The sequence below is a fragment of the Hirundo rustica genome, chromosome 5, assembly GCF_015227805.2.
Source record: "Hirundo rustica isolate bHirRus1 chromosome 5, bHirRus1.pri.v3, whole genome shotgun sequence".
Classification (NCBI taxonomy): Eukaryota; Metazoa; Chordata; class Aves; order Passeriformes; family Hirundinidae; genus Hirundo; species Hirundo rustica.
In genome coordinates, this window is record NC_053454.1 from 65,630,717 (window position 1) to 65,647,115 (window position 16,399).

General features: G+C 45.3%; 2 protein-coding genes across 4 annotated transcripts; one reads left to right on the forward strand and one right to left on the reverse strand.

The window, feature by feature from the left end:
• Nucleotides 1-7,548: 7,548 nt before the first annotated feature.
• On the reverse strand, nucleotides 7,549-12,106 carry LOC120753232 (centrin-2). Of its 3 annotated transcripts, none has more exons than XM_040065285.2 (5): nucleotides 12,016-12,106; nucleotides 10,369-10,524; nucleotides 9,339-9,467; nucleotides 9,102-9,239; nucleotides 7,549-8,866 (listed from the first exon to the last, which is right to left on the reverse strand). In XM_040065285.2, exons 1-5 carry the CDS (start codon nucleotides 12,016-12,018, stop codon nucleotides 8,777-8,779), a joined length of 516 nt encoding a protein of 171 aa, XP_039921219.1. In that variant the 5' UTR covers nucleotides 12,019-12,106; the 3' UTR covers nucleotides 7,549-8,776. The 3 variants fall into 3 exon arrangements, with proteins under 3 accessions (XP_039921219.1, XP_058276625.1, XP_039921220.1); XM_058420642.1 differs by lacking the exon at nucleotides 12,016-12,106 and adding an exon at nucleotides 11,650-11,899; XM_040065286.2 differs by lacking the exon at nucleotides 12,016-12,106 and adding an exon at nucleotides 11,591-11,899.
• Nucleotides 12,107-12,198: 92 nt separating this feature from the next.
• Nucleotides 12,199-16,193, forward strand: BBS12 (Bardet-Biedl syndrome 12; the record flags this gene model as incomplete). Its single annotated transcript, XM_058420773.1, has 2 exons — nucleotides 12,199-12,308; nucleotides 13,631-16,193. Coding segments are annotated over 2 exons (2,256 nt in total), but the record flags the coding sequence as incomplete, so codon positions are not given.
• Between the last annotated feature and the right edge of the window lie 206 nt (nucleotides 16,194-16,399).

A 16,399-nucleotide genomic window follows, 5' to 3' on the forward strand; every position in this document is an offset into this window, starting at 1 on the left:
GTGCAGACCTGAATGAATCACAGCTCCCTGGGCACAGGTGGGCAGGGAATGTACTGGCAATTAAATGAGAGAGGCCCTGCTGGAGGACATCATCTTTACACAAAGCAGGGAGGAAGTAATATGATAATCAGCTGGTTGCAGTACATTGTATCTTCCAAAAATCTCTCTCATAGCTATTCCCACAGTCACGTAAAACTAGCAGCCACCTGTGATCACACTGTGCAACATATCCTGTGTTCAAAGATGTTCATACTTCTGTGCCAATCTGCCCATTGGGGTGGATTGGGATATCTTTCACTCTAAGCCTTGGAGACCTTCCTCCATTGCTCTCTGGTGTGTGCCTCTCGTTTGTGTTTTGAAATGGTCCTCTGTTGTGTTATTCTTCAGTAAAAGATGAAGATGCATCCAAATCTCCTTTAGAATTCAGTTTTTAGTCTTTAAAAAGGAAATCTGTAAAACTGGCACTTATGTTTATTGTTAGGAGTTAGGACAAAGCATCATCTTTGACTCAGACTTTTCTGTATCCAGGTGATGCTTAAATCTGGATGTGTGTACTCAGTAACGTGAAGATTTTATTCACAAGGGTAAACATTCCTCTTGTATCTCTGTTACTGCAGGATTCTCCTTGGCTTTCATGTAATCCTTGCCTGCTACTAAAGCTAGTAAAGCCTGCAAAGCTAATTTTCCAAGCCTACCTCTCTGCTTAAATAATTCCTGTGACAATTTCTCTGCCAGATTAGGTGAAATGCCTGTTCCTCCAAGGCCAGCTGTGATGTACTCTCAGCCTTGTGATTGTCTCTCACTTGCTGTTGGTACATTCCCTTCCACCTCCCACTGACCTGTGTTCCAAGGCTCTGCCACCCTCCTGTTACATGTTTAAGAGTGCACATTTTTTGGTGTTTCCAAAGCATCCCAACTTCAGTCATCCTCAGACAGGTTTTCTGAGAAATGATTATTGGAAAGATGCTAACATTCCCTGGACTTCTGGCCAATACTGTCTTAGGTGTTATCAGTCTTCTGCTGAGTCTGAAAGCTTTCTAAGGCATGGGGCTATTACAGTTCTGCCTGGATAGTCCCTAAAACAACTCATATGCAAATAAAAAAGAGTGGTAACTGCTAGGAACTCAGTGAGCGTTATCAAGTAACATCTACTGAAGTTGATGTAATGTTTTTAAAGAGATGGGGCCTTGAACAAGCCAATCTCTCAATGGAAACTGCTGAAATAAGTGTGAAATGATTTCTTGTTGTCTAAGGCTTATGCCACCTTTTGAACTGCGAAAGTTTCAGGATAGCAACAATGCCACAAAAAATTACTGTTCTAGACTCCATTTTCCATTAAATACCTAGATTCAGTTTGAATCAGTGCTTCACTCTTAAAAACAAATCATTTTGTATCTTAAAAGAAATTAATCTGCCACCTTGACATTTGCAGGTGCTATTCAAAAACCAGCCTCAACTTTTGAACTCCCGGACAATGAGCCAACAGCTCTCATACGATTCCTTGATGTAAATTCATTCTGGCTCCAACATGTAGAAGGAAATTCAGTCCAAGAATGCAGCTGTAGATATTTAGAAATGTCCCAGATGGCCACGATAGATCTGTAAACTATCACTATAATGTAGTCTGGGTGAAAAGGGAAGTGCTGAACCCAGTAAAGGGAGCACATGTGGTGTAAACCAGGCCTATGGTGGAGCCAACCTGGGACACCTCCTCAGAAGAAAATGCTGGTGTTGAACACCAGTGTTAAAACATCCGAATGGTGACCCAGTCACGGTAAAGGAACTGTGGGGTCTTGTTCCTCCCTTGTTGGCATAGATTACAGAGGTAGGCTCTGGTCTGCCCATGACACTGGGCCAAAAGCACTTGGTCTGGCAAACAGATGCATGCCTAGACAGAGCCGGTTTGTTTTTTCCTTCACACTATTTTCTACTGTCTGTCCTTTCCTGTGTTTTGGTCAATATGGGCACGGAACAAATGTGACAGGGAATGGATGTCAGAGGAAGTTTCCTCTTCTTTATTTTCTGCATGGTCTTGCTGCTTAACCTTTCCAGGAGAAGTTTCAGGTGGCTAAACAGAAGGCACAGGGGCAGCAGCTTTGCTTGGGAGGCACAAGGAGGAGGAGGAAGAGAAGCCTCCAAGGAAGCATGGCACTGGTGAAGAAGGATTGTGTTAGGGTTGTGGGATTGGCTGGGGCGCTGACGCCAATTCTGATCCAAGTGGCCTTATAAGCCATTGGAGACTTGTGGTTGGGAGGGTTTGTACTGCCCAGGCTGACTGAGGCTGTTTGATTGCTTTCCTAAGGCAACCTTGCCCAGTGCCAGCAGAGCTCTCTGGCTGCCACCTCAGCATGGAAGCGCGCCTTTTGGGATGTCAGGTTTCCTCCTGTCCCCTTTACAGGAGCAGCTTCTCAAAAGAGCTTTTGTCTGGAGCAGTTGCCCAGACAGCTGGGCAGACCCATGCAGGTCTGTTCCTGTGATTCCTTTCCCAAGAGCAATACCCGACCCTAGGAGAGCCAGGCATTGGCTGCCTGACCCAGGATGCTTGCGGTCTGCTCAGAATAACAACACCCTCAACATGAGCTTGGCAAGTGCCACAGGGAACACACGGAAGGAAACAAGATGGATCTGTGAACAATGTCTTGGGTTGCTCTCCCGGCAGGATGCTTGCGGAGCCATCATCTGAAGTGGCATTGGCAATATTCAGCCAGTACTGGAAAATCCAGAGTTTGAAGCCGCCCTGGCTGATTGCACCCAGCTCTGCAGTCATGGAATAAGGCTGGGACTGACGTGGGTGGGAGGTGAGAGCAGCCCCTTTGGTGACCCTCACTGGAGCCACGAGGGCTGCGCTGGCCACAACAGCGTGGCAAGAGCTGAGACTTCCGTAAGCCCCCGTGCTTGAAGGCAAACAGCCTGGGCTGGGGAGGACCAGCAAGGGCAAGGTGTGACGTGATGCAGGAAGACAGGATGAGGTGGGCCAGCGGAGGCCGTTTGCCGGTGCCGCTGGCATGTCCTCCTGCGGGCAGGTGGAGCTGGGCGCGCACCTTGCGGCGCTGGGCTCGGCAAAGCAGCGGGGCTGTGGGCGCGCAGCGCCGGCCCTGGGCCCGCAGCCGCTGCCTACGCCACAATATCCCCTTTGTGTTTGATGCCGACGCATCCAGAGGCTGTAGCTGCCTTTCCAACACCCACTGGGAGGATGTGGGATTTTTCTTGGCTCCGAAATGCAGCGGCAAAAAGCTCTGCAGGCTGGGCTGGTGACTCAGCTGCCTGCGATAGGCAGGGGACAGTTCAGATGGGCTCTCCCCTGTCCTTGTGCGCATCAGCCCGGGCCACGGTGCCCTTGCAAATCTTAGTCCTTTTGTTTTCCACCCCACTCCTAATTTTGCCACACAAGAGAAGAAATTGATCTTGCCAGCGGGAGGTAGCCCAACTGGTTTGGAGCAACAAACAGATGATTTTTATTTTCAAAATATTTAATTCCTTTCATCATAGTCATTTCTGCAGAAACACAGTCAGAAGTTGCTGTGTAGGAGTATGGATTTCTGGTAACAAGGCCACCTACACAAATCCACCGCAGGAAATAGGAAGCCCATACCTAAAGCCTGCATTGTCTAAGGCCCAGTTTTGCAGAAGTGCTAAAGCAGCGCTTAGTCCAGCTGCAGGCAATAGGAATAGATGATGCCGAGCCCTTGGCAGGAGGGGGTCAGGATTGCACCATCCTAGATCTTGACTCAGTGAGTCACGGCGCTGCAGACGTTTGAGAGTCGGGACAATTCTGAATCTCGGCACAAAAATCCCCGTGCAATAAATAATATCCTGTTAATTCATCTGTTGCATCTTGGGTTGATAGCAGGGAGAATAAAAGTACCTGTTTCTTCCCCCCCCCCCACCCTCTAAAAGCCCTTTCGTTTCCTGGAAAAACTCCTTTAATTGTGATGCATAAGCATTTTCAACTCACATTTTCTCTTGGATTTGTAATATTGCTATTTTTATTGCTGTTAGCAATTAAGATGTTTTCTGCAGAATGAGCCTAAGCATTCAGCTCACCCAGTGACCCAGTTTATCATGGTTTGACAAAATATGTTTATATATTTCACAGCACAAGCAGAAATAATATTCAAACCTCTCAGTCATTTTCATGAGTAGCTCATTGGTTCCTAATGTTAAAGAGGAGGATGAAAAAGAGCCATGTAAAGGGATATGTTTACTGAACACTAGTCTCAGCTACGGTAACTTTCTGCTTAGAGAAAATAATTGTAGTTTTAGCTCTTGTTTTGCCTGACATCTGCTCTAGATGAACTGTACCTTCATTGACATGGATTTTTTTTTTCATCTAGGCAAAACTCTCCTTTTATTTCTGCAAAAAGTACCTGTCATTCCATGACTAACATCAATAACTTCATTAATAATTTAGTTAACCCAATAGGAAAAAAATCCAAACAAACCCTAAAAACTTTGTTAAAATTATGTCCTTTCCAAAAGGAGCTATTCTGCAACAATTCTCCTCAACCTTACAAGTGTATTATGGACTGATTTAAACAACACATTCAAAAGATTTGTGCTTCTTTGGATTTCTTGGCCAATCATGTCCTAAGCTCTCTAAAGAGGAAACATGGGGAACACAGACTTAAAGCTTACACTGAGATGATCTCAGACCATATTTTTAGAAGCTGCTCAAATGTTGCTTTTTTTAAACTGAAATACCTTCTAGTGTTTCTAACTCAATCTACGATGTCTGTGGTCACTGTTTCCTTGATGTTTAGAGCTTTCATAGTACTTCTCATTTGGATGTTTGAAAAAAAAATTAGAGGAAAGTATGTATCTGTTTTCTCTATATTGAGGTGGAGAAGGAACTATACTAGGAAGCAATTTCGGAAGCAATTTCGGATGTGTGAATTGTGTTGGTTTTGTTTCATTGCACTAAGCTATGTTTCTGGGTATAGAGTGGTCCAAAATAACGTTGGAAATGTGCTAGGTTAGCTGTTCCATTTGCTTCCTATGGAAAGCTGTTTTTATGGTTTTATTCATTGGGGGGGGGGGGGGGAGGGGGGAGGTTAATTTCATAGCGAAACTTATGTCACTGCTAGAACCAGTTAGAAGCTTTCAGAGGAAATAAAGTGGCCTTGAGAGCAAGGGAATTTTACACCTTTGCAGCTCAGGCTTGACAGTTTTGCTTTGTTAGTATTCTCTGTGTTGAATCCAATTCAGACAAGCAAAAAAAAAAAAAAAGCCTTGAGCAATTTCAAGTTCAGTAATTAGTGGCAGCCAGGACTGCAAAGAGTTCAAGAGCTATAGGTTTAGGTCCCCACGAGGCCATTGGAGTTATACCACATCCTAAAGGTCAACACACTCACCTTGGGGACAAGAGTCTGATCTCAAGTCCTTGTTCCTCTTGACTCGAAGCAAGGCCACAATTCCAGCTTTGCCACAAGCATCCTGCAGGAGCCCGGCTCTGTCTCTCTGCTGGGAGTGGTTCCGTTTGACAGCAGTATTCCCAAAGGGAGAAAATAACTCTGCAGAGTGGTCAGAGCACTCGGGGGGACAGGGTGAAAGGCGAGTTGAGTTCTCTGCTCTCCTGAGTGAGTGCCTGCACTTAATTGATACATAGTGGGAGTTTCAGAAAGTGTGGTTTGGGGGTTTAGCTTTGAACAACTGACTAGTAATTACAGCATTTTGCACATGTGCTGTGAGAGAAGCCTTGCATTCTTCCTCTCAGAGAAAATAACTGTGTCCAACCACGTATTTCAGGGCCAGTCGGGATGATGTTCGCGTGCCTGCTTTCCCTCGTCACCGAAAGCCACAGCGGAGGCAAAGCAGCATCAAAGCCTCGCTCGCCTCACACGTCAGTAACTGGATGCCCTCTAGCGAGGCTGCCACGCTCTCAGATCCATCGGCCCTCATTGCATTGAGAGGTGTGACACAGAGGAAGCTGGCTTTGCAGCGTTATCCCCTGAGGCTGCCTTTCCTTAAGCGGCCAAGGCTCATCTCAGCCTCTGCACGGAGCAGTTTGCTGCCCCGTGCCCTGCTCAAAATCCACTTACGTTATCCAGGGGCGTTTAAAAGCAGCTGTGGAGTGGCAACATTTGATTTAACTCAGTGAAGAGGTTTCCAAGGAATTAATATTTAACATTTCAAATGCTCGGTGTGAATTCACCAGGCAGTTTGCAGGATGTGAGAGTTAGTCTTCAAAACTGTAAATGCCTATTTTAAATATTTTAATATTAAATGCCTCATCAGTTCATAGAACTATTTGGGCTCTGTTAGTAAGACTCCTGGCATGTGAATGTACACAAATGTTTCCTGTGTTGCTTCCCCCCATCCTCTTTTAAATGCCAAGATTAGGTGTACCTGAAAAGAAGCTGTTTTTCTTCTGCAACGTTAGGTGATCCTGTGCTCATTGCTCTGAAAACAAACTCAGAGCTAATGAAGTGAGAGCACAGCACACCTTGGCAGTTCCTTGGGTCTTTTTTCCCTGAAGCCAGCTGAAGATTTCCCTTAGTGTGGGACTGGCAGGATTGTGGGACAGTACCGTGGGCCTGAGAGATGATGCAGAACTTAAAAGCTGCATGTGGGAGATTAATATTGCCATGCAATTGTCATATTTTGGAATATAACTTGTAAGCAATTTTTTTTATTTTGAACTATTTTGTGTTTTATTAAAAGCTTGGTACTTTTTAATTTCAAAACATATCTCATGAGAAGACATTTGCAATATTGTCTCCCAAGCAGCCATTTATTGCCCTTACTAATGCTCTGATATTTAGGTGTTTGCCAGACACAAACTGCAGTTCTACTTCCCTTTCTGTACAGTATCTGCCTAGAATGAACACTCAGAGTGAAAACCAGGCTTTGCTGATGGCGCAGAGGAAGATCTCAGCTGGGTGCAGACAATGAATGTCTGAATTGCAGCCACCTGAGGGGACTCAGAAGATGCCAGGTAAGGACTCACGCTCCTTGTCAGCATAAGGAGAAGGGGGATGCAAAGGATGGGGTTCATAGCCAGCTGCCAGGGTGAAGAGGGGATGATTTCCCTTACTATCCTGCAAAATAAAGCACCACCAGACACTTGTTAACACTTGCAAGTTTTGTAGTCATTCAGACATTGCTTGACATTCCAGACTTCGGAGATTAATGGGCAAGCCAGAAATAACATTTCACCACTGTAGTACACATGGCAGGAATGATTGTGTGGCTTTTTCCTACCTTAAGAGCAGGTAATGGGATTAGAACAGGAAGAGAGAAGTGACATGCATCATAGGTAAACCACAGTCATCAATTTCTTCCTGTGGCAGCATAAAAAAAAGTACAGTCACTCTAATAAGCTCTGGGATTCCCCATAATCGACTAGAACTTCAAACTTCCCTTTCTGAATATATGTGGTTAGTACTAGAAACTTTTAATCAGCAGAGTGGAAGAGGAATTACGTGACAGACTACTGTACCTAAGAATTCCTCTTAGAAAGAAGAGATAAATGAAAGTGACAATGTGCTTGGTGAACCATTGAAGACTAAAATAATTAAGAAAAATAAAGAATAAGCACAAGAACTTCTTAATTTGCAAAACATTTTTATTTCACACTTATACAAAGTTAAGACATTTTAAAACACTTACAGTACTATAGATTACATCTACAGCCATCATGTTAACAGGGGAATTCTCGGGCCTCTGTAGCTTTACAGGATTTAAAAGTTTTGAAGCTGATTGTCTGTAAAGGATAAACCCTCCCGCAGAGCCACATAATCAGATAGCAGGCTGTATGTCACTGCTCTATAATTCAGAAGTAAATGTGGCTCTCCAATGAGTCCTGGATTGACAGTAGATGCAAGAAATGCTAAAGAAAATGAAGGTACCCCTAAAAAAACCACCCCAAAATCTGTGATGTGCGAAATGGATTTGAACTGCATGGATCTAAATATATTCAGTGTTCCACAGATGTACATGGTCAGCTACTTTTCCAGTTCAGATGCAAATCCTCTCTGCAATGTAACTGTCAACAAGACAAAATTAACCCTAGTGCACAATGGAACTGAACTTTTTTTTTGAGTAACAGCAGCTCTGTAATGTCTGGGGAGTAAGAAAAATGGCACAAGGTGTTGCCTGGTTATAAACAATAAACTTTGGTCACCCAAGCAGGTTACATTCAAGTTTCATTCTGGTTTCAGGTGCTCAGATAAACACAAGAACATCTATGGATGGCACACAGCTCCACAGGAAGAACCAAATCTACATTTGCTTTCCATTAATTCCAAAAACAACTTGCCATATGAAAACATTGTTTCATACAGAAATACAGACAAATATGCAATTAATTTGTCTTTCATGGAAATAAACAACAGGAGACAAGTATCGAAAGATAACCTAAAAAACCTTCAAAGGAATAAAAAATACTGTGCTTGTCCCTTCAATCAGTAGCCTTAGGAAAGGCAAAGTAGCCTTTTCCCAGCAGCAGTGGGAATCTTCACATCTCAGGTGAAGTATCTTTTAGTTAAACAGTAAAACACAGAGGTTTTTATCCAAAATGGCAATCAGGGAAGTTGTTATGGTGGAGGGGAAGGGACCCTGCTTTGCAGGCTCAGTTCATCCTTCCTTTTGACTTCTGCAGTATCTCATTTTGGCCGTTTTGGGTACTGCAGCCCTCCTTCCCCAATTATCTTTGTTGAAAAAGGGAGATAAACAAAAAAATCTGTCCCTTCAGACTTTGTTCACATGGCAGAAGGCACAAGCCCAGTTTTTAAGCCAGGTTATCTTTTGGACCAGCTGTACAGCAAGGCAACAAATATTAGTATAAGCTAGTTTTCTTCATGATTCTCAAAAATTCTTGCTCACTTACTTCCCCATCGCCATCTCGATCAGCTTCATCAATCATTTCCTACAAAACACAGTGTACATTTGATCAGGCACTGGACTCTAAACAGATGATATTTCACACATTAAAACAACAATTAATCAGAGACACTTCATGTGAAAACAATTATGTATTTGACTGCTTTTCATATTTCTGACCTCTCAGCCCTTTTGATATAGGACTAAATTGCCACCAATCCCTAGGAGCTACAGGAATGCTTCTGGGCTTGTTAGAAAAGCTCTGGCAAATCAGAATTTACCTGAAGTTCTTCATCTGTTAAATTTTCTCCCAGCTCCTTGGCAACCCTCTTCAAGTTTTTGAATGAAATTTTTCCTGTGCCATCATCATCAAATAATCTGAAAGCTTTCAGGATTTCTTCTTTGGAGTCCTTTTCGCTCTAAACCAAGAGTAAAGCATATGTTGATCAGAAAACCCCTGACACTGAGATGTTCTTTTTTCTTACGCTGCCACAAGAATTTCTGCTGAAAATTCCTACCATTTTTTGTGTCATCATAGCCAAAAAGTCTTCAAAATTGATGGTGCCACTTCCTTCTTTGTCAATGTCTGCTATCATCTTCTTAATCTCTTCCTTCTTTGGCTCAAAGCCCAAGGCACGCATTGCAACCTGTGCCAAAACAGCAAAATCAATTCTGTTGGGAGGCCAACAGAATTTTGGTGTAAGAGCTGAGCTAAAGCCTGTTTCATCTCCTTGCCCAGAACTGTAGTGACAACTCACTGCCATGAAAACACCTTGGTGTCCTCAACCATCTTCTATCATCTGGTTGAACAATAATAGTGTAGGTCTAATACTCTTAAGATACTGTTTTTCCTATATGGTAATGAATATCCATAATTTATACCAGGCAGACGTATACTCATGTTTCCAGGTTACAGATGCAGAACTTGAGCAGAGTGTATGTGAGAAATCAAGGTAAAGGAGATAATTAAAGTGTTCATGCTTCCAAAAAATCAAACACATAAAATCACAGGGAGATGACTGAGAATCACCTTCCCCCTTGTATGTATGCAAGTGCACACACACTGCCTGAATTGTTGCTGAAACACAACTCAGATCTCTGTTTTGTTCTTTTTTAAATAAAAAAACAGGTATTTTTTTGATTGCATATATGCAAATATGGGTGTAACTTTTGTGAATGTGTGCAAAATCTGTGTTGAATTCTCAGGTGAAAAAAAATATTTGATATTCTGATATTCATCCCAGAACAACTAAAGTCCATTTCCCAGGAACAAGCACCTTAGTCATGAAACCTGAAACTGTTTAGTTTTTCTAATGCTCAGCTACTCAAAGCTGCCAGATTTAAATAGCCACATAGTAGAGAAGCTTGTCTACTGTGAAGCATTACATGCAGAGTGCACCCCAAATTGAGTCATGACAGCAAGCCATTACTCTTCTTTGTACTCCAAAACTGCTTTAAAATAGGGTTGGCCAAACAGGAAAAGCAGCTACAATTTTGAGATCAAAGATATTTTCATCTCAGAGGAAAGAGAAAAAAAAGTTTGAAAACCTTCAGTTCTTTTATGTCGATGCTTCCAGATCCATCAGTGTCAAACAAATCAAAAGCCTCTCTGATCTCCTGCTTTTGCTCTTCTGTAAGTTCAGATTTCAAGCCACTTTTCTTCCGCTGGGCTGTACCTAAGCCAGGTTTTCTATAGCTGGATGCCTTCAGAAATTGAAGGGAGAGAACAGATTAAGAAACAGTGCATTCCAGGGCAAATACACTAAATTATACATGACAACATTTAACACTGTAGCAGAGGTGAGAGACATTCCTTGCCGCAAGTGGTAGACATTGAGTCTCTATGTCAATTTACTTCGGTTATTGCAGAAAGCAAAAAGACATTTTGTTCCTGGGGAATGTAGATTTGGGCTTCCTGTTTTCAACTGAAAGATTATCAATTAAAGGAATAATGCCATAAAAACAGGTGGGCAGCCTAAAAATGAACACTCCACTCAGATGACCATGACCCTCTGCACCTCCTGCCAGCTGCCTTTCCTGCAGGTTTATCTGAAAAATATGAATACAACATCCTCACTGCTAAAGAGGGTGGTTGCTTAGGGTCTTGGCTGTAAATGAGACTCAAAATCAGCCACTTCTTGGGGAGAAAAGTTGAAAGAGAGCTGTGTGGCTCCAGGGTGCCTGTCCATTGAGTAGATGCGGAGCCAGGCAGCAACATCCTGTGGGAGCAGTGAGATCAACACACAGTCTGTTCCATAAGGAGAACTAATCTGCTTGTGCTGAGCTAGTGCATCATTATCCAGGACATTTCCGAGACCTTTTCTGCTCTTGGTGTAAGCCAGTGCAGTATAGTGTTCCCTCCCCCCCAACCTATGAAGCAGGAAAAACACCTTCAAGTATAGATTTGTTTTTAAATCAGCAGCAGACAGATTTTCGTCCTGCAGTCTTGAACCTGCACAGAACGTGGAAGGAAGGCAACCCCTCCCACCCCCAGTTTCAACTGGGTAGGCTTTATAAACGTAAATAAAACAAGCACAAAGCAAGGAATTTGATAGCTGGCTACTGCTGACCAGTCTCTTACCTCTGCTGAATCGTCAGCATTTTTAGGGCTAGGATTTCTCTTTTAACGCAGGAGATTCCATTTTCTTGTATTTGTTAATGAAATTTCGTTTTTCAACGTGATTTGTCCCTCCCAGGTTGGACTGCAAAGCCATTTATCTGGCTCACCCCTGATTTCCCTCTGCTATGAACACACGTATCAGACTTTTACCCTTTATACTGCTCCGGGAAGAAGACACACGAGATTTTTCCCTGGCTACGGAGACTTACTGTTCCATTTATTTCACATCTGAGTTGTACAAATCCCTTTCAGGTTCCACCTCAAGGCCTGGCCGCTGCCATTCCAACAACGCTGCGGGGCCCGAACGGTCTGTGAGCTGTGCCGGGAAGCACCAGGCATGCCGAGAGCAGGTGACGTATTTTGCGAATCTCGGGTTTTCTCCGGGCGTCTTTTTCCCGCTGGAGTAGGGGGGCCTCTCCGGGGCGCGCCGTGCGACGTAACCGGGCAGCAGCGACGGCCTGGGCAGAGGCGGAACCTGGAGGGGGTTTGCACAACGCACGGTGTCGGCGGGAGGGGGCGGCGGGGCTCGGGGGAGGCGGCGGTGGGAAGGGAGCCGGCGGGGAGGGCGCGCTCACCATCGGGCCGGGAATGCCGCTCCGGGACGGGACCGGACGGGACGGGACAGGAGCTCCGCACCGCCGCGCGCGACCGACACGCGCCGCCCAGCCGGCCAATGAGCGGGCGGAACGACGGCGGGAACCCGCCCCCCTCGCGGCGCCGGCCAATGGCGGCGCGGCATGTCAATGAGGGACAGCTGAGGGAGCGCGAGGACGGGCCCGCCCGCGGGGCGCCTGAGGGAGCGGCGGCCGCGTCCAGGCAACTCCGTGTCCAAGGAAGCGGCGGGAGCGCCGGGAGCGCGGCCCCTCCGGTGAGACACCCGCACCGGCCCGCTGGGCACCCTCCGGCCCGCAGGAAGCGGCCGGGCCGCCGCCAGTGTAGTTCCGGTGTGTCCGCTCCTGGCGGCTTACCCCGGCCGTGTGCGGCAGGCGGGCCGGGACGCGCTTCCTCTCCCTAGCAATACTACGACATTATATTCAAGTGGACATATGCTGTGTGGTATGGGAAAAGAAAAAAAAAAAAAAAAAAATTGGATTTGGAATAGCTACGCAAAGGGGCCTTTAGGGAGCCAGAACAAATGATGTGAATAAATTCCAGTCCTGAAGGGAACACTTACAGGAATGATGGGGCAGGAGTATTTACAAGGGCATATAGTGACGGGACAGGTGAGGATGGGTTCAAAATGACCGTTGATTTAGGTTGGATAATAGGAAGAAAGTCTGTGTTGTGAGGGTGGTGATGGACTGGAACAGGTTGCCCAGAGAAGCTGTGGACGCCCTATCCCTGGAAGTGGCCAAAGCCAGGTTGGATGTAGCTCTGAGCAACCTGGTCTGGTGGAAGGTGTCCCTGCCCTTGGGAGGGGAATTGAAACTAGATGAGCTTTAAGGTCCCTACCTACCCAGACCATTGTGTGGTTTGAATCTGAGCATAAGAGGTCCAGGCCTCAGGGTTCTCAATTCTTGGTGTGTATAATTTGTTATTCAAAAAGGGAGCTTTATCTTAATCCACATGGTCTGCCACATGACCATGGTGTGGAAGAGATTTTGAGGGAAAGGAGATTTCTTTTTGTTGTGTTAAGAATGAATAGTTGGTCAAAACTTTAAAGTCTTGGCAGTCTGTAAGTTATGAAGTGGCATTGCTTTTATTTCACTTAATGAAGTATTCATGCATGCTAATTGGACTAAACAGAATTTGGAATAAAATATGTTTTTCCAGACTTGAAGGTTAAAGTCAGCGGCATGACTGTTGTTACCAGGAAGGATCTGCACAGAGCTCTTGAGTTTTGCAAGTAATTTGTCCATTCTGCTCTAATGAACATTCGACCTAAGTAATGCAATTAACTGAAATTCCAGACATCAGGGCAGGAGGGAAGTGGTGGTTCCACATAGCCTGTACTGCTGGAAGTGTAAGAAACCATGGGAATTAACAGCTCTTTACTATCAGTCAGCCAGAAACAATTCCATGGTATTTTAACAGTGCCCCATTTCAGCAACTCTGCCCCTTGATTCCTCATAATAAGTGCACAGGAAGAAGACCTGCTTTATACAGAGGAAAGCTGTGTTCAGGGCTAGACTGTTAATTTTTTGGTGATTTGTGCTCTGGATGGGGCAGTAATTTGTGATCTGTTCACAGATGCAGCCCACTGCCCATGGCTTTCAGGGATGTGAATACCAGGAGACACATTGGACTCCAGCAACTCTCATCCCTAGCATCCACTGGGAGAACATTCCTGGGGCCAGTGAAATCACATAAATTCATTGTGGATGAAATCACTAACCAGAGTTCATTGACTTGTTCTGCTGTTAGACTGATTGAAAGTTTGGATTTGACAAGTGCCGTTGGACAGCTTCTTAATGAAACCATTCAGGCTCAGAACAAGGAGTTTAAGACTGGGATGAGTACCCTGTTGTTCCTGGTTGGAGCGTGGAGCAATGCTGTGGTGGAGTGCCTCCAGGAGAACGTTCCTGTTCCAGCAATAGTGTCCATGATGTCTGAGGGGTTGAACTCTTGCTGTGAGAGAATCCAGTGTCTTCAAATACCAATACCTGATGTAAAGAGAGAGCTGTGTTCTAGCAGAGTTAGGCCAAAGGCTTTTGAAAGCAAAACTGGCCAAGTTGGATGTGATGGTCTTACAAATCCTTGGAATTTGCTGTGTTTTCAGAGAGATATTTCTGCAACAGAAGAAGTAATTCCAATAAATTCTTATTCCCATCAAGGAGATGATGGTAATTTTCACAAGTGCCTGGATTCCCCCTTGACTGGCTTTGGTTCAGTGGCATCTGTTGTCAAAGCAGTGGGTGACAAAAGTTCATCTGCACTGTCTGGAAGTGGTGTTGCTGCATCCAGCTGTATCACACGGAAATTAACCCACAGCAGACACTTCAGCGCTCCAGGGAAAAGCCGTTTTTCAAGTCAGCGAGGGAATTTTCAGGGATACCCTTCAGGACCATCGGCAGATCTGTGTGAATGTTGTGGTTTAGGACACCTGGCAATGGCTCTGAGCCATGGAAACCAGACCAGTGTGAAACTGCTACAAAGCATTGCTGCTTATCAGCAAGAGAGAGCCGAGTGCAGTGGCTCTTCCCAGATTAATATCGCAGAGATTGTGACATGCTGTGTGCTGGGCCTGCCTGAGATCTATTCCTGTGTCTCCCCAGGCTTTGTCACGTTAGTGTCACCAGAGCAAGCCACAGTCATCAAACACCTTGCAGACAAACCCCTCCGGGTTCTGCTGATGGATGGTGACCTCACGGAGCAGTACCGACACTTAGGTTTTAACAGGCCACATAATGTAAGGACCATATTGGAGCACCCCAATCCACAGGGAGGCAGGGCAGGAGACGTGTGGCTAAGTAGGATGTCGGATATTCTGATGAGCTTTGAAGTAAACCTGGTTTTGGTCAAAGGAAACGTGTGCAAAAACTTCATGGAAAGGTGCATCGCCAGCAGGATATTGGTAATTGGCTCTGTGGCTCGGGATGTGCTCCATGCCTTTGGGGCGGCCACTGGTGCCCGGGCAGTGACGTACCTGAGCCAGCTGAACGCTTCCTGTATCGGGAACGGGGCCTGGGCGGAGCTGTGGAAGGCCAGCGATGGGCGCGCCATGGACCTGGGTGAGGTGATTCCGGCGCGGATCGGCGCGGGAGGCATCCTCCTGCTCACGGCCGTGCTCACCACGGCCCTGCCTTCCAAGGCGCAGCTCCTCGAAGACCAGTTCTGGACTTTGCTCTATCGACTCCATCACGCTCTAAAGGACGGGAAGGTTTTCCCTGGGGGCGGTGCAGTGGAGCTCTTGTGCCTCAGTCACATCCAGGCGCTCGCAGAGCAGCCCGGGCGACCGGGAAACGACAAAGCTGTGAGAGAGCTTCCCAGTCCCTGGCTGGCGGAGTATAAATCCATTGTGCTCCAGGCACTGGCAAGTGGCTGGAAGCGGTACCTCTCCGTGGTCCTGTGTAACGCTGCGAAGGCCAGCTCGGAGCTGGAAGCAGGCGCCTCAGTGGATCATCACCTCCAGGAAGCAGCGGCCTCTGGCTCTCCCTCAGCTTATATTTTGGAAGAGTTTAGGAGAGGTGGAGTGCTCTGGGGTGGCTCTGATCCCTTCCCTGACCAGGTCACAGATTTAAAGGTTTGTGATAATGTTGCAGCCAAGACAGAGGCGTGGAGGAGAGCTCTGGACCTGGTGCTGCTGGTGCTCCAAATTGATGCTGAAATTATCACTGGCCCCAGAAGGAATCAGATCCTGAACTCACCTGTGTCAAGTGAATTTATGTTTTTATAGGATTTTCAGGATTTGTAAGTCCGTGAGTCAGTGGGAGAAGCCTGGGTGCAACCTACGTGTCTTTATAAAGCAAACAGCAAGAATGAACAGTTTAGAATGTAACAGCAGAAATCAGAATGAGAGACAGTCACAAGCTGATTTCTTATTTCTAGAAATGGGAATTAAATAACAAACAGAAACCACTTGTGAGCTTATCTCTAACCCAGGCTATGCATTTCTAGCTAATGGTATTGTCTGTATGGATGTCTACTAATGTCTTCTGAAGAAAGGTAGAGGTGTCTTACACAACATTTGCTGTACTTGTGTTAAATGAAAGAATATACTATAATTATATCTTAATAATTAATACCTTGTTCTTAATTTTTGTTCATTGCAAACATAAGAGTTAAACTTGAAATAATGTGTTACATTTTATACTGAGAGGTTGTATGAATAGATTCTATTTTTGCATATTTATGTGGTTGATTTGCCTGTATATACTCTGGAATTTCTCTGGTTTTGACCAGTTCAGGCTGAATCCTTCCTTTTGGTATTACAGACTGGATGCATCCCTACACAAAATTTTCTTTTACATTGCCAGCTGGATTTTTAGATCATTTCCATGGGGTCTTTCAGCTATCCTC

Excerpts from the sequence above, each read along its gene's own strand:
- LOC120753232 (XM_040065285.2), bottom strand. Across the intron at positions 9,468-10,368 it reads TCGACATAAAAGAACTGAAG|GTTGCAATGCGTGCCTTGGG; the intron begins GTTTTCAAACTT and ends GTTTTGGCACAG. Across the intron at positions 9,240-9,338 it reads CTATGATGACACAAAAAATG|AGCGAAAAGGACTCCAAAGA; the intron begins GTAGGAATTTTC and ends CTCTTGGTTTAG.